This window comes from Vanessa atalanta, chromosome 23 (assembly GCF_905147765.1).
Source record: "Vanessa atalanta chromosome 23, ilVanAtal1.2, whole genome shotgun sequence".
Taxonomy (NCBI): Eukaryota; Metazoa; Arthropoda; class Insecta; order Lepidoptera; family Nymphalidae; genus Vanessa; species Vanessa atalanta.
In genome coordinates this window covers 2,165,641-2,191,231 of record NC_061893.1, presented here as the reverse complement: position 1 = coordinate 2,191,231, position 25,591 = coordinate 2,165,641, and the positions used below count along the sequence as shown (strand labels likewise).

Genomic DNA, 25,591 nt, shown 5'->3' with positions numbered 1-25,591 from the left:
GAGAAATGAGTAATGACACGCGGATGACGCGCGGTAGGGTTCCGCAGAGAGATATTTCAAGGATCAAAACTGTTACATCGACGTACATTTATTAGCTTAGTACTTTATTGCAATATACGAATCTTGTTTATTAATAGCGTAAGCTTTGTCCCAGCGATTATAGGAAATGCTATTATATGAAGAGCTCCAGGATTCTTTATTTAAATTTACCAAATTGTTACGATTTAACGAAGAATTAATTTTAAAGATCTAAAAAAAGTTACTGGCCGGATAGAGAGCAATGCTATGGCTGTTTAAAAAAAAATAACAAATGTAAAACGAGCAAACAGACGTCGTCAGTTTACAATGAATTTAAATCATAACAAAACCTGTCATAGGTTTCGAAATTTGAATAAACGCGAAGTTTCGCGTGCATTCCACTAGTGTTCGTTTTTTGATATAAAGTCCGTAATTGATATGGTTGTAGCTACTGACTTTCTTGGTTTTTCTTGGTAGAATCTACTTTCTATCTACTTTCTTTTAAAAAAAATATTTTGATTTTGGTACGAAACATCGGCAACATTTACGAACTCTGATAGAAAAATATTAAATAAATACGTAGTAAAGTAAACCAAAACAGAAAAATTCAGTACTAAAGGTTTTTTTTTTTCTTATTATTATAATTATACTATAAGCACATAGTGTATCCGTGTATAGTGTGAGCGCCACGCACACACAAGACTGACACAGACAGACACAGAGAGCGGTCGCGGAAACATATATCGATAAAATATGTTATACAAACATACATAAAATCACTCGTTAAAATAAGTAATGAACATATTAAAACACGTGTAATTAGGTAAACAAACATTAATCTACGAATACTTTTACTCACATTTCGACACGAATTATTCATATACAAGAATATGGAATTCAAGTATGTCGAGTCAACAGCTTAAAGAGGTTGAAATTGCGAAGCCGAGCTGCTCAAAGCGCTGCAGCTTGAATGAATGAATAAAAAATAGTTACTGTATAGATCTTGACCACGTGGAATGTTCGCAAGAATGCTAGCAGCATTTCCCCGTTGAATCGCAATTTAGATCGTCTGGGCGAGAAACGAACCAGCCCTCCTGTCACCAGTGGAGGCAAATATTATATTATAAGTATTATTATATAAATACTTTTTTACCGTCATAACGATTAATGAATTGAGTCCAGCAAACACTACAGTTTTCTATTATATAATAAGTATTTTATAAATCTTGATTAATAATTAAAATTGTATATTTTTAAATAAAAAAAAGTATTCTCATTTATATAAATAGATAAACTTTTATTCGAGTTCGAGAGTTTTATTTATTTAATAGTCGAATGCACGAAATTCAAGTCACATGTGTACCAAATCCGAAGCGATCAAATACCAACAATTTCATTGAATTGCAACAACAAATCAAGAGTTCCCAAACTTGGCAACTCCCAAATCACAACTTCGCCACGGTCACTCCTCAAGTTTTAATTGTGTTTAGTGATTCCCAACTTTACATACAATTCTAAATAGTTTTAAACCACAGTTGTGCCTCCTTATATTATGTACGTTGGTAACTGCTAAAGGATTATTTCGATAAGGTGCCAGTTAGATTATTTTTTTTTATAATCTTTGTATATTTTATATTGAACATCGAAAAATATACCTATGTGCAAATAATGACTTGTGTTTAGTACGCGGTCGATATAAAATGTGTTCATTTAGTTTTAGTACCTATAAACGTTATTATTGTAATGTAATATGTTATAGAGCCGAGATGGCCCAGTGGTTAGAACGCGTGCATCTTAACCGATGATTTCGGGTTCAAACCCAGGCAGGCACCACTGAATTTTCATGTGCTTAATTTGTGTTTATAATTCATCTCGTGCTCGGCGGTGAAGGAAAACATCGTGACGAAACCTGCATGTGTCTAATTTCAACAAAATTCTGCCACATGTGTATTCCGCCAACCCACATTGGAGCAGCTTGGTGGAATATGCTCCAAACCTTATCCTCAAAGGTAGAGGAAGCCTAAAGGCTGTTAATGCTAAAAAAACGATATTCTATTATCAATTGGTGGTAGGGCTTTGGGCAAGCTCGTCTGGGTAGGTATCTCTCATCATATATTCTACCGTCAAACAGCAGTACTCAGTATTGTTGTGTACCGGTTTGAAGGGTGAGTGAGCTGATCACTTATCATCATGTAGCCCATTTCCCGTCCACCTACCAATAAAAATGATATAATAAAATAAATAAATAAAACCATTGTATTGTTTCGAGCAATACACAGACAATACTAATCAAAAACTTTCAATGTAGCAATTTATTGTATGCGATGGTCACAGATGTCTAGTATTATGTAATCTTCTTAGTCATAACTTTACAAATTATATCATTTTTATATGTCCGATAGCATACTCCCTTATTCGCCTTCGCAAGAATACTCACATTTTAACACTTCTCTATTCAATTATTTTGAATCCAGCCACTCCCTCCTATCTCAAAGAGCGATTCAAGGTCCTAAGGGAGACTTATAAGCGCGCTCTTCGCTCGGATGAATATTTAATTCTCTGCATTCCTCCCCATCTTCTTCTTACTATTCTAAGTTCTTTACTGTTGAAGCTTCTGGACTTTGGAATATAAAGCGTGTTCAATCTTTAGCTATTTTTAAAAGTATGATTCAAGATTTTTATTTATCGTTTTAAAATCAATAAACAATTGTTGTAGTTGTTACTATATATTTTTTTTATCTTGGTATTAAATAAGTTTACATATATTAGACCTAGTTTTTTATGTTTGTATTTATTTATATTTATGGTTATGAGGGCTTTAATTGGGCATTAAATAAAGGGGATATAATCAACAGAATTCTAATAAATTTTAATTCACCCCTCGAGAGGGTAAAATTGGTGCTGCTGGGTAAAGCCAAGTTCGTCTAGTAAATATATATATGTATGTATATAGAATTTATTCTAAAACCTTTTCCGAAATAGACTGGACCTTCTGGTACGAGTTTTGTATACATGTGTTTTACAAAAAAAAAATATTCTTGATTTATAAATGGTAATTAATTTTTTTTAAAATAAGCTTAGTTTAAATAAATTGGCAATATTATATTGCGTATTTAGAATAATTTTCTTTTAACGTTTTTATGTGCAGCTGTCCGGCCTCGTGGTCGGAAAGTTTCAGTAATTAAAACACCATTATAACCGCAAACAGCTTGCCGTTTTAAATTAGTAAGCTTGGAAGGATAGATAAAATATTTCTATTTAAATTTCAACAATTATCTTGTACAATTACACGAAATTGGTTTTATACAGATTAAGCGTTGTAAATTTATAAGCATGGAGAACATCGAATCGAAATTTGAAAAATATTAATGTGTTTTTAAGTTTTGATTGAATAAATCAATAAAATAAAAATTATTTAACAAAATTGTGACAAAGATTACGATCCCTGTTATCCGGTTTGAAGGTCAGTGTAACTAGTGCACAAGAGACATAACATCTTCCAAGGTGGGTGGCATATTTAGCAGCGGTGATCTCTTATTAACAAGTAAGACATTTTTATGTCCTGCTAAACATATTATAAAAAATACTTCAAATAAATAAATCAAAACATTATTTCCTACGATTATAATCTTTATTTGCTTGAAAGTCTTTATGTAAGCCCGTCTGGATAGGTATGAATAAAGATTATTATTTCATATATCCCGGAAAATAAGGTTCGACGAGACTTTCCGAAGCACGGGAGTGTATTGCTACCTAATTGCTTACTTGAGACTACTAAGAACTCTTTAACTATAGCCTATTTCAATGGAAGTAGGAAAAAAAATAAACAAACAATAGATTTACGTATTTCATGCGATTTTCTAAAACTCGGCTACATTGTGCAAGACTACTAAGAGTTTATGATTAATTTTTCTTATTTATAACACTACAACACTATTGCACTCAACCAATTATTTATACTTTGATTTTATTTCCGATAAAAGTTTTGTCGACGTTCAAAACGCCATTTTTTCGCAATCCATAAACAAGCTCTCGACCAACGATATCACTTAAATTTGGTGTCAAATTTTGGTTTATTTGACTTTTTTCCCGTTACGGTTGGATATAAATAATAGAGTATACAATAAAGCACCTCTTGCTTTGCATTCTTATAGCTAACCAATAGACCGACACTATTATATAAGGGACTAGTAAATTAAACAACACAAATAACAATCAAACTTAATAAAATATTGTAAGCTATGAAAATCACCTCGTTTCATTCCGTATTCGATACACCGAATAATTCGAGCGTAAACAGTGTCCGTGAAATATAATTAAAACAATCAAATATCAAAACAATTGATACAGCTTTATCGATATCAAAAAGCAATTTATTCGAATAAACAAAACTTGCTTTCCAATTGACGCGAAGTCGACTCCCGATATTTTGTAAGTGAAATTTAATTATTTGCGCGTAAAATTGTTTTACATTTTACGTTTTTATTTATAAACTATGTTTTTATATTTAAAGTAGTCATTATTCGAATCGTTTTGCGTAAATACAAATGGAGGACTTTATTTGTTTCTCCTGCCCTTATTCAAATTTTACTTGGGGTCGGCGCAGCATGTCTTCTTCCATACCTCTCTGTCGGACGTCATCTCACAAGTAACATTATTTCTAACCATATTGTCTTTCTCACAATCCATCCATCGTTTCTTGGGTCGTTCCCTACCTGTATATCCATCCACATCCATTCTCAAAACATTTCTCACAACATGGTCCTCATTCCTCCGCATAACATGCCCACACCAAGTCAGCCGGGTTCCAGATAGCTTCCCGGCTACCGGTGTAACTTTCAAGCTTCCTCTTATGTACTCATTCCTTACTCTATCCATTCGCGTAACAACAAACATTCCTCTCAGCATTCTCATCTCCGCCACATGCAATTGTCTTTCAGTCATCCCTTTTATAGCCCAAACTCTGATCCATACAGAACATTTGTGCACACAATATATTATTATAATATAATAATACTTGATTATAATATTATACAATTCGCTCACATAAGTGTAAGTAAACTCATAAGACAATAAAACTATATTCTCTTTTTCATTCTCATCTCAGGTTTGATTCAAGTGTAATTGCAATGGACATAACATCTTAGTTCCCAAGGTTTGTGGCACATTGGTCATGTAAGCAATGGTTAATATTTCTTACAGCATTATTGTCTATGTGCGGTTTTGACTTACCATCAGGTGGGCCATATGCTCGTCCGCCAATTTATACCATACAAAAAAATATGTTTCAATATAATGATGATGCAGATTTTAAAGCTCTTAGTTGAAAGTCCTTGAAGATTGGCAAAAGGGCCAATCGATTATTCAGTGGTCACCACCATCCTTATATATCGGCACTGTAAGAAATATTGACTATCCCGTACAACGTCAATGCACCACCAACTTTGGGAACCAATGTTTTAGTAGTAACACTGACTCACTTCCTCTTTGAGGATGATCCGCTGCGGCCAAAATTGGTTCGGAGGATATAATTATCATTCGTCATTTTTATTCCTAAAAATGAGGAATCACTATATCGATTGTGATGAAATTTAGTACGAGGCAAGCCTGAACCTCAAGGACGAACATGGGCATACATACTTTTTTCAACCTTTGATCGGATAGTTTCTGGGATATGGATCATCTTTTCAAGTACTTTTACACTATGATAAGTTCTTTTTTTTTCGTCACCAACTGAATTCCACGAACGTGTAGCTGTGGGTTTAAATACTTAATAAAATTACCATTCAATTACATTATTGCTGCAATCGTTCTGAACTATTTAAAAAAAAAATTAATAGTAATATAAGACCGTGTAATAGAAAACAAAAAGAAAGAATTAATAAGTTAAAAATAAAACATTTTTATTGAATTTGTTTTATTATTATCAATATTATTTGTAATACGTGAATCTTAACCGCTGATTGTGGGTTAAATCCAGTCAAACATTACAGATTCCAATCTAATCTAGATTATAAATCAATTGGCATTAAATCTGCACATATTTAATGAAATTCTTCCATATTAAATTCCAACACGCATCACCTACTTCTTAAAAGAAGCCTTAGCCCACCAGTGGGACATTTATAAACTGTTACTTCCTTTACATTTATATTTATTTCCGTTTATAGACGTTGTTTACCAGTCCGTATTACTGTTTAAACTTTCAAACTCAATAAATCCAGCATCAAACATTCTACACATGATACTACTATTCTCAAGAATCTTCAATACTTGAACTGCAACATATTTACACAGACTAGCTACGTACAGATGCTTTATTAAATACTAGCGATCCGCCCTGGCTTCGTTCGGGTAAAATTTATTAATAAAGAAAATTATTTGATTAACTTAAATATGATCTATACCCTATACAACTCAGGACTAATGTAGCTTTTACCAGTGATTTTTTCTTAGCTTACATACCAACAAACTAATTTTATCTCTTTTTAATATTAGTATAGTTATTTAATCAAGAGCCGAGATGGCCCAGTGGTTAGAACGCGTGCATCTTAACCGATGATTTCGGGTTCAAACCCAGGCAGGCACCACTGAATTTTCATGTGCTTAATTTGTGTTTATAATTCATCTCGTGCTCGGCGGTGAAGAAAACATCGTGAGGAAACCTGCATGTGTCTAATTTCAACGAAATTCTGCCACATGTGTATTCCGCCAACCCGCATTGGAGCAGCGTGGTGGAACATGCTCCAAACCTTCTCCTCAAAGGGAGAGGAGGCCTTTATCCCAGCAGTGGGACATTTACGGGCTGCTAATGCTAATGCTATTTAATCAATTAAAAATTACTTCAACGTCTTATATAGAAATTTTCAGTCAAACGTTACAAACAAAACACAATAAAATTTGAACTTGAAATTTGGAAATTTTAAACTCAACGTCAACTTCTAACTTTTACTTCAATTGTTTCAACAGACCGGTTAATAATTAATAAAATGCACAATAATGGGAATGGTATTGCCATACACAAATAAATAACTTTTCCTTAAAACAAAGAATAACTACTTACGTGCACATGTTCGCAGATTTAAATAGGTAATTAATTCGCCGTTTTCAGGGTAATTACTCCCAAAGCGTTATGAATTTAATGTACCGTTTAAGGGTTAATCCTTAAATAGTGAGGCGTGATGGGGTGGAGGGAGGTGAACGAAGATCATTTGTTATTTCATTACGATTCCAAATCTCTATGCTCCAATTATTTAATAGCATTTCGTACGGTTCATTTTTTTTAAGTTATATTTAATTACAATTTTAAGGTTAAATAAAAAACGACCATTTCAATGAGGTATTAATCAAAATAAATAATTTTATTTTAAGCAGTAAATAAAAATGATGGAAACTCTTTACGTTTTAAATACTAGATATATTTGATATATAACATATTATTTAATGTAATACAGAGAGATCGCTCGGTTCGATACTTATTGTATAAAATAACGAAGTCGATGTTCAATGTTTATAATATCACAATTATTTGAACGATAAAACACAAAGTGGTTCGAATCGTTTCAAATAAAAATATACTTCATCCAAATAGGCTTTTACAAGCACTTTTGAATCGTCTTTTTACAGAATTTAATTAAATGTAAATCTGCCACTGGAATGTAGTTTCTACCAAAAACAATCGGCAACAACCTCACTAGTGTCTTGACGATATATTGATGGTATAAAACCCTTCTCAAACAGTATCGAAATAAACAAATATGGTATCGTTATTTAAAATTATCACGACATATTTCGTTATCACATTCCGATGGGTAATAACGAATATTACAATTTCGTTTCTAGGTAACATTATATTGAAAAAAAAACAAAGTCTCGATTAAAGTGAAACCAATTTTTTTTTCGAGCAAATAAATTTTGTACAGATATGTCATCGTTATTATCGAACGAGTTCTTCTCAATGGCAGCAATGATTCATATCATATATGTGATATATAATGCTAACATAACTTTATGAGATCAAACAAATAATATCAGATAATAAAGTTGCGACCGTATAAGTTTTGAAGTAATATTTCAATTAACGTAATTAGATTAAATTTCAAGGTCGAATTCTATTTTATCACTTGTTTTTGTTTCCGTTTTAATTCGTTATGTAGCTATTGTATCTGTGCACATAGCATGTTGTAATATAATCAATAAATTTGTCACACAATATTATGTAAAACGAAATGTAAAAGGTTTTTGACCCGATACGGTTTTATGTAAATCTATGTAATTTATATTCTACATTTTGGCGCTGAGGATTTTGTATGGTTACAGGCAAATGTTTGAGAAGTTTCCGGTGCGATTAAAAAAAAAATACAAAATTAAGGATGGTTACATATTTAATCATAGAAGTCAACATGGAATAGGATACAGTTAAAAAAATATTTTATTAAATAATCTAACTTTTTATCGATGATTTCAATTATAAAAAAACGTTTTTATAAAAGAAAATGTCGTATTTTTATTAATTAAAGTGAAAAACAACTCGAATTAAAAACTCACCAACATTAAAAAATATAATAATAATTGTCATTCTACAAAACAATAAAATTATATTTACTCTGTGCAAAGTCGTCGAGTCGTTACTGTCCGTGATATTGGTTCAGTCCGTAAATAATAGATGGCGTTACTGGTAATGTGCTTCTGATAGAACGTCGGCCCATATTGCATTGGCACATTGGCAGTTGGCACTTGGCACATTTTTCTCTTGCTCTTGAACAAATGGCTTAGAATAAATTGCTTCCTATTGAATTTTCAGTCATCTCATATTGCGTGCTATACTTACTGATATCAATTTGTCTTTTAATAAAATAATGTTTTATTTATATACTTAATATCAGTCTTATTTTTTAAAAATCACTACAAAATTGATTCGCAATTCCTTATTTTTACGATGAAACTGATTAATAATAAGTAACTTTGTCTCTTACTATTTAGCTACAGTAGACACAGTAAAAGAAATGAACTGAATGAATGTTTGAGTTCAAATTCGGTCACAAAATCAATATACATAATACCCATATCATATGTTTCCGGAATTGAACCTTCGACTGGAACTCAATGGACATTAAACGCAGCCATTCCCCATCTGCGCATCAAAATATTTGCAGTGTTAGAAGTGCAATTTAAAAACATTAAATTGCAATTAAAATATGGATCTTTATAAATAATAGTTATCAGCACAAAGCTTAACAACACAAATCACACAGCACTTTGATTAAACAATAGATATTAACAAACCACAAACGAACTAAAACCTCTTTAGTACTTAAATGTAGTTAGTTAATTGAAATAATGTTCGTTCTATAACAATGAATTAATCTGTGTATCGGTAGATCATAATCATCGTACTTTTACATCAGCGACTGTAAAAGTGACCTGCGATTTGTTGTGTCACACTTCACCGATAAAAAGACTCGGCGGAAGTGTTGACGGTACTTTGTTCTTTCTAATAATTTCAGGAGCATGAAATACGGACATTGTCTAAAAAGCTTTGAATATTTAACCGAAAAAAAAAACCCTTTGCGAAACAAGGTTCGTACATACTTTAATATATATGGCTTATGTACGGTATGCTTATATGTCTTCTGGGCACAATTTTATTTACCACAAGCTTCTTTGCACACTTTTTTCTAATTTAAATATTATTTTATGTCAACCACACCCGCCATTTACATTTAAAACCTTAATCAACATTTTTCTATCTTTATTTTCTTTATTTTTTTTTTGCGGATTTAATCTTATTTAATGAAATTTATTTACATTTTCATGTGTACAGGACTAGATGTATCACGACGTTATGGCCTCATCTACTAAATTGTATAATTATATGAATTTTATTGAGTAAATAGCTCTAAATGTAAATGCACACCGATTATCTCTGTATTAAGTATTTACAGATGCGATCATTACGTCGTTCAATAGATTAAAACGGGGCATGTTTTTTATTGGCATTTTTTCTTCTTTTCAGTCCAATCCTGGCAATAGCTGAGATGCACTCCGTGACGAGACAAGATGGAACCTCATACCAATGTCTCACTCAAGCCGTCACTTTCTGGCAAATCACATTCTTTGTTATGGTCATCATAATCCTCTATCTCCTGCCTTTAATCATCCTTATTGTTCTGTATACGGTTATAGCTAAAAATTTAATATCGGCCGCTTCTAAAGTAGTTCTAAATAAGACTGTAGATCCTTATAATACAAGAGCGAGAAAGCAAGTTATCCTGATGCTTGGTACAGTAGTTCTATGCTTCTTCCTCTGTTTAATGCCGTATAGAGTACTTGCTCTTTGGATTATTATAACACCATCTGAACTATCAGACAATATTAGCCCAGAAAAGTGGTACAATTTACTTTATTTTTCTAGAATTATGTTGTACATAAACTCTGCTATTAATCCTATCTTATATAACCTCATGTCTTCTAAATTTCGTATTGGCTTTTGTAAAGTATGCATCTGCTACAAGAGATCGTCGGAAAGAACCCAAAACAGACGTGCTCATAGAACGGTAACTAATGGTTCCACTACAAGCAGCAGTTTATCGAGGACAACCAATAGTCTTAAAAAGCTGTTTACACACAGAAGTAGTTTGGATAGAAGCGAGACAGAAGCAGATAGCAAAGATGACAAAGAAGCAACGGCTAAACCCAATAGATTTTTCGATAGAATGTTTACAAGCAAACGATTTGTTCGACAGCAATCGGCACCAGTTTGTTCCAATCCAAAAACGAAAGTCATTACAAGAATGAAAAGTGAAGGCAGTATGCTCGAATCAGAAGATAAGAACAGAGAGTTCGGAGATACCGCAAAATTTATAGGACATTCCAATATTAGTGCTAAAAATAGGTTGGATATTGAATTGGAACAGTCCACTCGTAACCACGGATCGCTGAGGCGTAGTGTTTTAATAAATAGTGCAAAAGCGAGGAGTGTGGAGGGCGACCCTAATAAAAAGTTTGTGTCTTACCAAAAGATAAAAGTTGATTGCGTCGTCGGCTTCCAAAAGTCTAAGAGTGTGGATTATGATTTTCCAGAGAGTTTCGTGTGATTGATATAGTTTTGTATAGAGAAATTTATCGTGTGAAGTTTATTCATAAAATTGTTGAATAAGGCAAAATGGGATTTTCTGAAGTTTTGCTTTCATATACGAACAGTTTTTTCTTAATATTTCTTTGTGTGGACCAAATGAACATCGAACGGTGTATCAATATTAGTTGAAATGTCGTTTAGTGATTTTAAAGCCATTACTGTGCCAAATAAGTTTTATACAAAGTTGAATCGAGTATATAGTTTAAACGAATGATTTTGTAAATAAAATATTTATTCTTAGAGAATTATTGTGTAGTTACGAAGCCTGATGTAATGCCTAAATTTAAATATACAAATGTATGATGTTAAGGGAATAAATAATTTTACCATGACCAGTATGAAGATTTTTTTCAGGCCATCTTTTTGTAGGTAAGTAAATATAATACTCACATGTTTTAAATATATAAACGTCGTTCTTTTTTAGTATTTATTATTAAGAAGCTGATATGGTCTAATAGTCACAAGTAGCGAATTTTAACGAAGATTGCGGGTTCAAAACCAGGCAAGCACTACTGAATCATGTGTTTTTTTGTTTATTATTTAATTTGTGTTCTTTGGTGAAGAAAGCCCTTGTAAAGAAACCTGTATGTGTCGAATAAAATTCAGAGACATATGTATCCACCTACCCGCATTGGAACGTCGTGGCGGGATAGGCATGAAGCCTTAATGTCTGGCCCAGCAGTGGCACTTTTACAAGCTGTATTTTAATATATCTTATAAAAGAAGGACAATTAATCTTATAACCAGCAAAGGGTACTGTACCATACCTGTACACAAAATAAATAAATTGAATTAATGTGTGAGTTAAAATTCGGTCACAAAGTCAATAAAGATAGTATACTCGTATATTTGGAATTGAACCCTCGACTGGTCATTAAACGCAGCCATTCCCCATCTGCGCATCAAAATATTTGCATTATTAGAAGTGCAATTTCATTCCATTAAATTACAACTTGAATATACATTAAAAATTCAAACATTATTTAAATAAACATCTAAATTAAAACTAGCTACTGCCATCCAGGCTTTATATAATCTACCGCCAAGCAGCAATACTTTGTAATGCTGTGTTCTAGTTTGAAGGCTGAGTGAGCCAGTGTTACTACAGGCATAACGGACATAACATCTTAGATCCCAAGATTAGGAGCGGTCTTTGGACGATAACCATTAAGAATCTGAGATGACGTCATGCCCATGCATTTGTTTAGTTTTCTATTAGCGATTACGGTTGTAGAATGTCAACTTGGCTAAGCCCGCTGGTCGCTCATTAGGCCGTCCGTATAAATAGCGACTGTACAAATTATGAACACGATACATTAAATATATTAAGTATTCCGAAATGTATAACTGAATTTAGTTGGTTTTCAAATTCCTATTTTGTTAAACTACGTGAAGTTTATAATCTATTGAAGTGATATTAAATTTTATGCGTTATTATTAAACTTAGACCTTCATGACGAACTTTCGTTTTTTGCGGGATTTCGTTGCCGAGTATCAAGAACCTGCGACGATATATTTTTATCAATCACCACACAAAAACTACTTTTATTTTTGGAATATTTTGCGATGAAATTTATGCAATTATATTCAGCGTGTTTCAGAGAAGGTTTTTGGGTAAACATTTTTATATAACACGTGATTCAGCGTATGACGAAGCCACAGCAACGCTTGGCCGGGTCTGCTAGTAGATATATATATAAAATAAATTGTCACCAGCGGAATCTCCCGTTTTAGGGGTTGGTCGTCGGGTATAAGCATAAAAAATATGTCCTTCCTTAGAGTTCAAGCTTGCTTCGTATCAAATTTCATCAAATTCGGTTTGACCTTGAAATACAAAGACATAGACAGATGGACAGATAGACTTATTTTCGCATTTATAATATTAATATATATGTATAGTGAAAATTGATTGCGCGTTTTAAGCAAACTAGCATATAAGACATACAGCCAAATATTAATACTCAAAACTTGTTTAAAGTACCGTAAAATGGAATACTACAAGGGATATAACATCTTAATTAACTCTTCGTGCCTACTTCAACAAGAGCCGAGCTGAGATGGCCCAGTAGTTAAACGCGTGCATCTTAACCGATGTTTGCGGGTTCATACGTTGGTTTGCCTAGGCAAGCACGGCTAATTTTGCATGTGTTTAATTTGTGTGTATAATTCATCTCGTGCTCGGCATTGAAGGAAAACATCGTGAGGAAACCTGCATGTGTCTAATTTCAACGAAACTCTGCCACATATGTATTCACCAACACGCTTTGGAGCAGTGTAGTGCAATATGCTCTAAACCTTCTCCTCAGAGGGAGATGAGGCCATAGCCCGGGCAACAACAATGGGCGATGGTGACTGCTTACCAGCAGCTGGCCCACCTATTAAATAACAATAAGAAAGCTTTATTAAATGCATATAAAAAAAAATAATTATATAAAAAAATATTACATTATAATAATAATAGTTGTAGTTTAAATCAGACATCTGATTTTCATTATTTCTCATGAAATTGATTCATCCATAAATCCCCTATTATATATAACCTATTTATCAGACCAAAATTACAGGTAATTCTCATTTGTTTACTATTGCGTTTTCACGCAAACTGACTGTTACTTTATGGAGCATAAACGAATCGTTAGAGGTACTATTAATGTGCCGCAACACATTGATCTAGTGAGTTATTTCCGTACTTAAATTGGCTTACTTTTTTCACGTATTTTATCAAGACTGATGAAAAAATAGCTTACGTGATGGTAAGGTCACCTTCAGTTATATATGTTACCGTAAGATTACAAACACCGTTAGATTACAATCTATCTCGTCAGATTGTAAATTGTCGAAAAATTGTGCATCGTAAAATATGATTGCAATTTAACGCATTATTTTTAGCTATATTGCAATCTATCGATGGGAATCGGTCAAATTGTGAATTAACGTAGAACGAAATGCATCTCGCGCGCTGATTGGTTGAACGTTATGTGCCCCCCGTCTCCCCGGCATCCGCCATATTTACAATCTCACGAGATAGGTTGTAATCTAACGATGTTTCTAATCTTACGGTGTCATATACACTGTAAATATTTTGGATTTAATAATTGTGGTACGTAACCAGACTTGTACAAAGCTCTAATACCAACTAATATAAATTATATACTCGTAAGCGGTTACAGACAATAATGGCCTATAAATGTTTCAGCACTGGTCTGAATCCCCTCCCCCTTTCTTTTGGAAGTGAATGTTTGGAGCTAATTTCATCCATCACATATAGATTTCATGATATTAGTTTCTCTGAGCAAGATTAATTAAACAATCAATGATGCTTGCCTAGGTTTAAAATACTGAATTCTGAATATGTTTTGTGCCTGCCAACATAATTCTCAACGAGACAGTTGTCTGCCAAAAGTAAAGTACCGTTGAGTCGCTTCACAACAACAGCTGAGTACTAGACCAAGTGTACTTGACACTTGGCATATTGCTTTCTAAAGTTACATTAAACCTTTTTTAAAATTTTGTTAATTTAAATTTGTAAAAAAAAAATATATATTTATATAAAATATAATAGGTAGGTGGGCGAGCATAGCTTCACCTGATGATAAGTAGTCAGCACCGCCCATAAACATTGGCGCAGTAAATAATATTAACCGTTCCTTAAATCGCCACGTGTCACCAATCTTTGGAACAAAGATGTTGTGTCCCTGATGACTGTTTCACTAACATACACAGTCAAACCAGAACACAAAGCCCTAACACCAAGAGTTATTTATTGGACATATATATATTTCTAGCTGCCTATTTATTTAAGGAATTTTTCCTTACAATTAGTTAAAATGACTATTTTGAATCATATTCTTACTTGCAAAATAGTCAAAAATATTGAATTGTTAAATTTAAAAGACTCGTTAAAGATCGTTTATGTGCTAAAGGATATTACAACACTAATGACTTCTTACTTGAAAATATATTTATTGTTATTGTATGAAAACTATAATTGTAAAAAAATCGATAAAAAATACCTCTGAGTTTCCTATTAATTTCCGAACCGATGGTAGTTTTTTGACTATCACCTGTTTATTGAAAAAAGATTTTTGACTTTGCCTTTAAAAAAGATTAATAAAAATCTTCCTTAAGAGTTGTCAATAAACAAACTACAATAGGATCGCGACGGCAATTATTACTTTTATTTATTTTTATATTTAAATTCGATCGTTTGTAAAGCTACCGCCCGCATCGTACAATATACAAGTTGCATTGTTTAAGATACGTGAATTAATGGCTCCCGTTTTGTTTATCACACATTGTTCCGTACAATTGCCGAACTAGCTGTTTTGTGCGACTTGACCTGCAAAATTTTGTGCTCGGAGATATTAAATTTTAATAGCTATGACAAGTGGGCGATAGTAGCTTCGCTCTGCAGGTGAATGTCACAATATTGTTGCACGTTGCACTTTATAAAAGATACAATATAAGGTACAAATTCCTTATTAAAATTAGTTTCATTTGATATCTATACTGTAATAAAAGGAGTAGAATTTAGTATACAAGATCGTAGTTTTTCCGGGCCAATGAATTGTTTTTTAATTTAAATTCGGTAGACAGGCAACTAGCACATCTGCTAGTCATCATCGCTAATAGAGACGGGCTTTGTCAAAGCCCGTTTGCGAAGGTATAGCTCATCATATATTTTATCACCAAGCAGCCAATATAACTATAGGCATATTGGCTCCCAAGTTTGGTTGAGCGTTTGCTATGTGAGGAGTGACAGATATTTCCAACAGCGCCGATGTCTTTGGGCTGTGGAAACTACGTTCTATCAGGTAGCCCTTTGTTCGTTTGTCTGCTTACTTCTACTACTGTCTTGATTGTATGTATTAAAAAAAAACATACTAACCATCCCTTACATCGCCAACGTGCCTCCAACATTTCTGAACTAAGATGTTACGTCACTTGTGTCTCTCGTTACACTGGTTCTAGCCCCGTTTAACACAACACAAAATTTCATTTACCTAAACGATATATAAGAATCAAGACACGATACAAATATATTTATTATTTTTATCCCAAACTTACTAAACAATTCAATGTACAAGCAAACAGTGTTACATTTTATATTATGTGTTAAAAATAAGTAACAAAATAAAAAAAAAATAAACTTAAAGTTCATACACAATGAGACATTTAATTATTTCGAAATCTGACTTTAACGTTTGTAATAATTCAACAATAATTCAATCGATTATGAATAAAATAGTGCCTCTTAGTGTGGAAAATCAACTGTCTTGATCAGTTTGTGTATTCCGAGGTCCTGGGTTCAAATAAAATCTGCTTAATTGGCTTGTATTATTTATTGCCCGAGCCGAGATGGCCCAGTGGTTAGAACGCGTGCATCTTAACCGATGACTTCGGGTTCAAACCCAGGCCAACCCTGAATTATCATGTGCTTAATTTGTGTTTGTAATTTATCTCGTGCTCGGCGGTGAAGGAAAACACCGTGAGGAAACCGAATTTCAACGAAATTCTGCCACATGTGTATTCCACCAACCCGCATTGGAGCAGCGTGGTGGAATATGCTCCAAACCTTCTCCTCAAATCCTCCTTCTGCTAATGAATGAATGAAAAATTTATTAAGCACATGCGCTCTACAACATATCTGGCCTTGCGTGTGTTTTAAAATACAGTCCATATATTCAGTTCCAATAAATAAAATAAACTCCCGTTAGCTAGCCGCGTTCTGGTGATCTCCCTGTCCCCCGAAAAAATATTTTAAAGAGATTTTCTGGGTGCCTCACGAATTCTTGGATGAATTCTTAGATGTAAAAGAAAAAGGGGGGGGGGCGGTCCCTATTTTTTAAAAATTTTGATTGTTTTTTTATTCCAGGCTCAAGGCTGTTTCAAATAACTAAAATATAATTATCATTGTACATGGAAAATGGTTAAAAAAAAAATAAAAAAAAATATATCCCGCTGAGTTTCTTTCGCCGGTTCTTCTCAGGTCTGAGGTGCTAAATTCCGAACCGGTGGTAGATTTTTGACAATCAATAAGCAAGTGTAAACACTTCTATATTGAATAAAGATTTTTGACTTTTGACTTTTGATTAATATTTATGATATACTATTAAAAAAAAAAATGTTAACACTTATAGTGAGAAACAAAAGGTAGTCATGAGGGCAAAAATGAAAACTCAAAACATTGGAAACTGTCGTGCGATTCTATAAGAAATCACTTCGTATCTCACTCGTGAAATATCGACAACCATCTTACTGTGATACGCCATTTTGACACGTTTATCCTATAAAGTTTATAATTATTATTAATATCCATGTCGCATGTCACATTCGGACATTTCAAGTTCGTGTTCTGCGGTGACTTTCGAGTTTCTTGTCAGAATAGCCTAACTGGAGGTAATTTTGGAATTTTTGCAACAATTATATTATTGTCTGAATTATTTGTTAATTGGAATTAGGATTAACAGACTTATTTCCACATCTGTCTATGCTTCGAGAAATTGTAATATATATTTTTATATAGTTACTTAATTAATTAAACATACAGATGTTTATTTATTTATTTATTTATTTTATAATAATATTGGGTATTGCTGTTTGACGGAATATCTGATGTGCACTTACACAAAGTCCTACAACCGAGTAAAATATAATAAAAATAAACGCAACTCGGTCCTATAATTGGACCATCTCGGCTAAATAAATATATATATGTGGGATTATAGTGAGTGAAACGTTTTAAAAAGAGTAATATTTCTTTAATAACTTCGGAATCAAAATAAACACGTCCTTATTTATTTTTTTAATTTATTTATTTATTTATTGTTTTATTTGGCAATCCAACAGTGTTACAATATCTTATAAAATTTAACAATATAATGCACAAATTATGACCAAAAAAGGATTACACTATTATAACATGAATTCGAAAAGCAGTTACAATATGAAAATTTGAAAATTTAATTTAAATATTACGTCTAGTATTTTTTGTAAGTATGGTAACCATACTTACAAAAAATATATCCTCTAGTAAGGAGGTGTATCATTAAATAAATTAACCTAACTATCTTAGTATATACCACGTATATATTTATTTATTTTACAATGGCAACTCAATAATGACCTACATGTCTAGAATTTTAAATTAAATTTAATAAAATAAACGCTTCATTTAAATTAAAATGAAACGATATTTTGACAGTTCTTTATAATAAGTAAAGTTTTTGCTCGCGTTTTTTCATAATGTTATTCAACTGGATTTTATTTAATACGAAGTATAATGATATATTCGTGAATTAATTAGTAAGGTAACTGTTATTGTACCAGCAGATTAAAACATAGAAACGGCCACACGTGATAACTACACACCATTCTGTTTTTAAATAAGGAATGCTTATTAATATTTTAATATAAAACCTTTTTCAATGTGTTAGATACATAGCAATATATTTTTACAAAGGGCACAAAGTATGTTAAATATTAGGCTGGTTACACACGTGGTGAATTGTGCTTCCGCGAATTTAAAATTAAGCGAATTACAAAAGAAAAAATTAATGCACTGTGTGTATAAAGCCTTAGGCTATTTACACCCAGAGCCACAAAAGAAGAGATACAGTCTTTATTGTGTTGCGCGTCTCGTAGCGAATCGTCATATCACATCAGCAACATAAAACAGAAATACAAGCAATATTTTTAAAATCCATACTGTGCTGATACAAACTTATGGTCATTGTTTTTTTATTGGACAATAGACAAACGTCAGGAACGTTTAAACCCAGTCTCGGACATAGCTTATTATTTTAGGTAGAGGTTGACGACGCTGCGGTGCGTTTTTTTTCTTTTCACTGTGTGTACAAGCCTAAAAAGTTATGTCCTGTGTTTCTATCACCGTTACATACAACGGTTATCGTTTCAGAGAATTACTTCTCTGTTCGCGTAAATAAACTAATAAAATGCATTTATTTGGTAAGATTATTTACGACGGCAGCCAAAGGGGTCAGCTTAGTCTTTGCGATGTTTGTTTTTTTTTTTAGCATTAGCAGCCCGTAAATGTCCCACTGCTGGGATAAATGCCTCCTCTCCTTTGAGGAGAAGGTTTGAGCATATTCCACCACGCTGCTCCAATGCGGGTTGGCGGAATACACATGTGGCAGAATTAGATGTTTGATTGCCAAGACTGAATATATAAAGCCATAACAAATTGTTTGCTTATGAAAAATAACCATAAAATTATGATTTGTGTAATCATTTAAACATGACAATATACTATTAAGAATAATAAGTACGCAATGTTTAGACAAATATACATTTATCGATATCGATAGATCTCATAAAAAGCATTTATGAATATTATGTTTATATAATTATGATTTCTGAATAAATTGCCGCTAATATCAAAATCTCTGTACAAAATACAGTCACAAGTCGCTCTAAAAATTATGTTATCCTCGTGAAAACGACGACTACTCTCAAGAGAGACGTCTACTATCTCCCACTTAGGTAGGTACCACCAGTACCACCACACATCATATATTCAACCTTCAACCATCAATACTTTGTATTATTGTGTTTCGGTTTGAAGGGTGAGCGCCTAGAGTACAAGGAGCATAATAATTTAGTTCACAAGTTGCTGGCGCGTTGGTGTTTTGGGGAATGGTTAGTATTTCTTGGACAGCCAATGATTTTGGCCAATGATGACCACTTGCTACCAGGTGACCCATTTGTACGTATGTCATAGTTTATCAATCAATCAAAATATACTTTATTCAAATAGGCTTTTACAAGCACTTTTGAATCGTCATTTAACAAACTATATTAAGCTATCTGTTTCATACCTTAACCTTAACAGCCTGGACATTTCAATATTTGGAGCATATTCCACCACGCTGCTCCAATTGGTGTAATACACATGTGGCAGTATGTAGGTTTCCTCACGATGTTTTCCTTCACCGCCGAGCACAAGATGAATTATAAACACAAATTATGCACATGTATATTCAGTGGTGCTTGCCTGGGTTTGAACACGCAATTATCGGTTAAGATGGACGCATTCTAACCACTGGGCCATATCAGCACCTTATCTGTTTCAGAATAAAATAAAATTCCTATCTTATTTAATTGACTATCCACTGTAGCCAAAACGAAGTAACGACTTTTTTTTTTAATGTATGAGAAAATAAATATTCACAATGGCAAACCTTACAATATGTTGCCAGCTGTGGCGCTTATTTTCCTAACGCTGCAATTTGATACAAGAACGCAATATTACAAAGTAAAGTCTTTTATCGGTGAAACAATTCCTGAGTGCATGGTACCGAACCACACTTGCACTAAACTCTCTCTGCAAATGTGACTAAATCTGGTTCACACGACAACAGAACTCCGCTTATACTAAGAATCAAATGGTCCATGTTATAGCACATAATATGTACAGTTAGGGCTGGTGCACACTTGTGCGAGTTCCCGTGCTGTTTACTCGCGATAACGCGAGAATGCGTAACGATATTTTATCCATAAAAGTAAGTTCGTGGTTCGGTTGTACAAAGTAATTGATATCCTTGTGGACCAGTGGTTCAGTTTATTTGTTTTACATTATATGAAGGTGTCGTTCTTGAGTTTAAATGTTATTTGACTTACAGTTCCGTGCACAAAATTGTCAGAAATGTCCTTAGGCTATTCCACCCACAAGAGGAGAAAAGCCAAATAAACAACATTTGACAGCAAATTGACGCGATATCATTGGTCAAGAACTTGATTAATTTATATGATATTCACTGTGGATTTGCGAATAAATGGCGTTTTGAACGCCGACAAAACTGTTATCAGAATTTTGGAAGTAAAATTGAAGCGGAAATTAGTAGTTAAGTGTAATAGTGTTGTATTATAAATAAAGATATATTAATCATGAACTCCTAGTAGTGCACAATATAGCGGATTTATTAGCGAATCGCATGAAATATGTAAATATAAGATTTATTTATCTTTATTTATACTTCGATTTGCATAAGCAATATATGTGAGATACATAAAATATGGGATTTTTTGTATGAAATTTAAGGTTATCTGAAGCTACTTCTTCGGCGTCGCTCCGCTATTTGGCACTCTTAATTACATATTACATAATTACAAGATTTGTGATTTGAAGGATTTTTCTTTTTGTTGTTAAGAATGACAAAAATCCGTAATTAATGACGATACTCCATACGGTAAATCTATTTTTTTCACATGAATTATGATGGTTACTACGAGATTCCAAAACTGATTATAACCGGAAAAAACTGGTTTATTTTTAATTAAGACCTGATGCAAGTTGCGACTATTTACTATGTACCTATATCAAGTAAATAGCTCAATGATATTAAACCCATACTAATATTATAATAGCGAAAGTATCTCTGTCTGTCTGTCTGTCTATATGTGACGCTTTCACGGTCAAACCACTGAACCGAATTTGATGAAATTTAGTAGGTATGTAGCTAACTTGAACAAAATACATAGGCTACTTTTTAGACCTAACTCCTGATAACCAGCCCTTCAAAAGCGATTGAAGCCACAAGCAACAACTAGTAATGATATATTATATTAAAACTTCTGGAACGCTCGGCATCTAACGGCATAAAAAAAATAAAGGTCAAATATAAGCACTAATTGATTGATTGCACAGCTATTGGAGGAAGTATTGAAGCGTGAAATCAGTGATTCGAATATGTGTTCAAACGTATTCGTTTGCACGAAATGAAGATGTACTTGTAAATGGAACGTGCATTACCGAGTAATATACGAAATTGCATTTTGCCATATTTATATTAAAACTTTTGTAATGACTCTTTTTTTTATGACATCGGTAGGCGGACGAGCAAATGGGCCACCTGATGGTAAGTGGTCATCACCGCTCATAGACAATGGCGCTGTACGAAATATTAACTATTCCTTACGTCACCAATGCGTCAACAACCTTGGGATCTGTAGCTACACTGGCTCACTCACCCTTCAAACCGGAACACAACAATACTGAGTACTGCTGTTTGGCGGTAGAATATCTGATGAGTGGGTGGTACCTAGCCAGACGGTCTTGCAAAGTCCTACCACCAAGTAATACAAACATTAGCATAAGAAAACCTCATATCGTTTGTCGTCGTAGCATACTTGTAGGTCCAGTTAATATATATATTCTGTACATAATAATATAATTATATTTATTTAATTTATTACACTATATTTCTATATATTTAATTTACATTTATTGATTGGTTTTCGTTACTTATAAATTCTTTCAATAATCATCAAAAAAGAAATCTTTATTTTCGGGTTACAGACATATTTTGTGAAATGAAGGCGTCATTGTAATGATCCAAACTAGAAAGATTACAATACGAAGGCAAATTTACAAAATATATGTGCCAGCAACCGATCAGCAACTGCTCTGACGCTGCAGGTGCCCATGGGCGACGGTGAACATTTACCATTAAGTGGACCTTCTGCTTGTTTGCCACCTAAAACGAAAGAAAATCAATTCTATGTAATTGTAGGTAATTTATTTCAACGGTTGAAGGTATCTCGTAACGAATAAACTCGCCAATACACATTCATTTGTTTTACATACATTTGCAAATTGATTCGATCCAATAAGAAGAAGCCCGTGAAGAAAAAGTACGATTTCTTAGGAACACCTTTACGCTAAAACGTTGCAGAAAATTGTTTTGTGTATACAATTCAATTTGTACAAGTAAACTGCTGGGCCGACTCTGTGCTTGGGAAGGTTGCAGTTTATTTCACGACGTTGGTCCAAAGCTGATTGGTAGATATACGTCTGACAGACGTTTGTTCAATACATATTAAATACAAATTAAGCACGTCAATATACAGTGGTACTTGCTTGGTTTCTTGGTTGTTAGTGTATCGAAAGTACTGACACTTTATCTAATGATTATTGAGTAAATATTTGATTTAACTATACATTTTATAGTTTTTTTAAATCATGCCTATCTTTTAATATAGAATAAGTTAAATATGAAAAGGAACCAGTACACGGAAAGGATCAACCGTCGCAAATTATTATTATTATTAAAAACGTTTATTTAAAAAATTATGAACAATTTCATTAAGTCCTTAAATATATATAATTAAAAATAGTATCTGCATGAATCTTGTCCGCGTGGAACACTAGCAGCATTTCTCCGTTGAATCGCAAATATATATTATAGGACGTAATGTTAATAATTCTTATGTAAATAAAAATGACTATTATAGTAAAAACCAATTTCATGTTATATACAAATTAATATGTTTTTTTTTTCCACAGTCCAATCTTGGGAGTGGCCACATTCACCTACGAGCGCTACAACGACGGCACAGAAGTACCCGTCTGCCTCACTCAAGCCGATACCTTCTGGTCGGCATTATTCTTCATCCTGATCATCGCAATATTCTTCATCATCCCCCTTGGAGTTCTTCTAGTCCTCTACAGTGTTATCGCAAAAAATCTCATGGAGAACCCCGCTATTATTGCTCAAAACACCAAAAACACGAATAACGCTGGTAATGTTCTTCGATACAGAAAACAAGTTATTTTGATGCTTGGCACAGTTGTTCTGTCCTTCTTTATATGTCTTCTTCCGTTTAAAGCTCTCACTCTTTGGATCATAGTGTTCCCACCGGAGACCATTTTATCATTAGGCATAGACGGCTATTATATACTTCTATATTTTTGTAGAGTTATGCTGTATTTAAATTCAGCGATCAACCCAATATTATACAACTTGATGTCATCTAAATTCAGAGAAGGGTTCGTTAAGTTACTTAAGATAAATAAATTGATGAGGTGCAGCAGAAATTTAAGAGAAAATATGCAAAGGAGAGATACATTCAACACAACAACTTCTACAGGTTTCTCGAGTAGTCAGAACACATCTGATTCGTTTTGGAGGAGATACAGTAACAGAGCGTCTTCACAGAAGTATTTTATTAATAGAGATAGTAAAAAAATTAAAGAGGTTAAAGATATATTCGATACAAAAGTCCAACAAGTCAAAGTAGGTGAAATTATAAATGTTGAAAACACTAGACGTAATAGTATGAAGTTTATATCAGCACTGAATGAATTGAACGACACATTGGGTGATATAATTGAAGTCGATAGTGGGACACGTGATAACATTAAAATTGCTAATGGTATTAATGATGTACAAGTAGAAGTCCACGGCAATTGCGCTGACGAAGATACAGTCAGTATAACAGAGAACAATAAACAGATACAAATATTAAATTTAGATGTTAAGACTAATAATGTATATTCTGTAACGTTGGACGTTAGCGAGAGAGGCGATAGGAACAGGTTCGTATGCGTGCCTGCACAAGAGAGTAAAAATATATTTGTATACGACTTTAAAAGTAACGAGAGTTTTGTTTAAATGTAGCGTTTTGTATGTTAAAATTTAGAGGTGCGTTTGGCTTCGAGCCAAGTAAATCAATGCATTTAGTTAGTAATAGTATAATGTATAACTACATGGTACGTTCCTATAGATTCCAATTTTTATACATCGATATGAATATATGACAATAGCATGTACTTGTAGAAACGAAATGTATTGTAAAATCCTATAGATTATTTGTATTTAGAAATATACTTTATTTTGTCCAAAATTATTATGAAATTGTAATCAACACTGCCTTCTTATGTGCTACATTAAATAAATGTTAAACCTTTTTATTAGAAACTCGTTTTATTCGTGTACTTCCTTCGAAAATTCGACAACAAAATATTTAAAAAATAAATAAACGTTCCAAATATAAATCGTATCAAAATAGTTTCGTTAAAATAATATCGAATACAAGAAAACGGATTATAGTTCCCAATAGAACCAATCACGAGAGAAAATGTCGTGACAGAAGTTGTTCGAGTTATGTTAAGAGAGAGCAAAACTACTAACAATTTTACGACGCCACGATCCTTGAAAACTTTCATTTAGAAGAAAACTACATTCAACAGGGATATAAATTGAATATAAATTTAGCTCATGTTTTAACATATTGTATACGTGTCGATCTTCGTAACATTCGAAGACTAAAATAGATCATATTTACGATTCTATAACATAAAACTATTTGTTTTGTATCTAATAAATGTGAATTTGCACTTTTCTACTTTCGTTCAATCGATGAAATTGTTTTATCGAGATGTATACAAGTATTCGTTCTAGATTTTGGAAGAATATTGAACAGAAATTTACATAAACACTCAACAAACTCTTTACCTTTCATAATAAGTAAAAGGTTATTTAGGTAAAGCTTAAAGAACCCCGTGGCTAGGACTGACAAATCTTAACTAAAAATACAAAACAGAAACCAGACAAGCAACAGTAAATACATTTTTATATACATATTATGTATGTCCTCGGTGATGAGGGACCGTGAGAACACATCAAGAATTGAAGA

General features: G+C 33.0%; 1 protein-coding gene across 4 annotated transcripts in view; it reads left to right on the top strand.

Moving 5' to 3' along the window:
- The window catches only part of LOC125073175 (thyrotropin-releasing hormone receptor), a 98,829-nt gene extending 74,114 nt beyond the window's left edge, over positions 1–24,715 (top strand). For 3 of the 4 annotated variants that reach the window (XM_047683896.1, XM_047683897.1, XM_047683898.1), the window contains one exon: positions 23,460–24,715. In XM_047683896.1, the coding sequence (XP_047539852.1) occupies positions 23,460–24,567 (1,108 nt within the window). In that variant the 3' untranslated portion in view covers positions 24,568–24,715. Of the gene's footprint in view, positions 1–10,033; positions 11,492–23,459 lie in introns of those variants that run through there. The other variant, XM_047683899.1, reaches the window with a different exon arrangement.
- Positions 24,716–25,591: the final 876 nt, after the last annotated feature.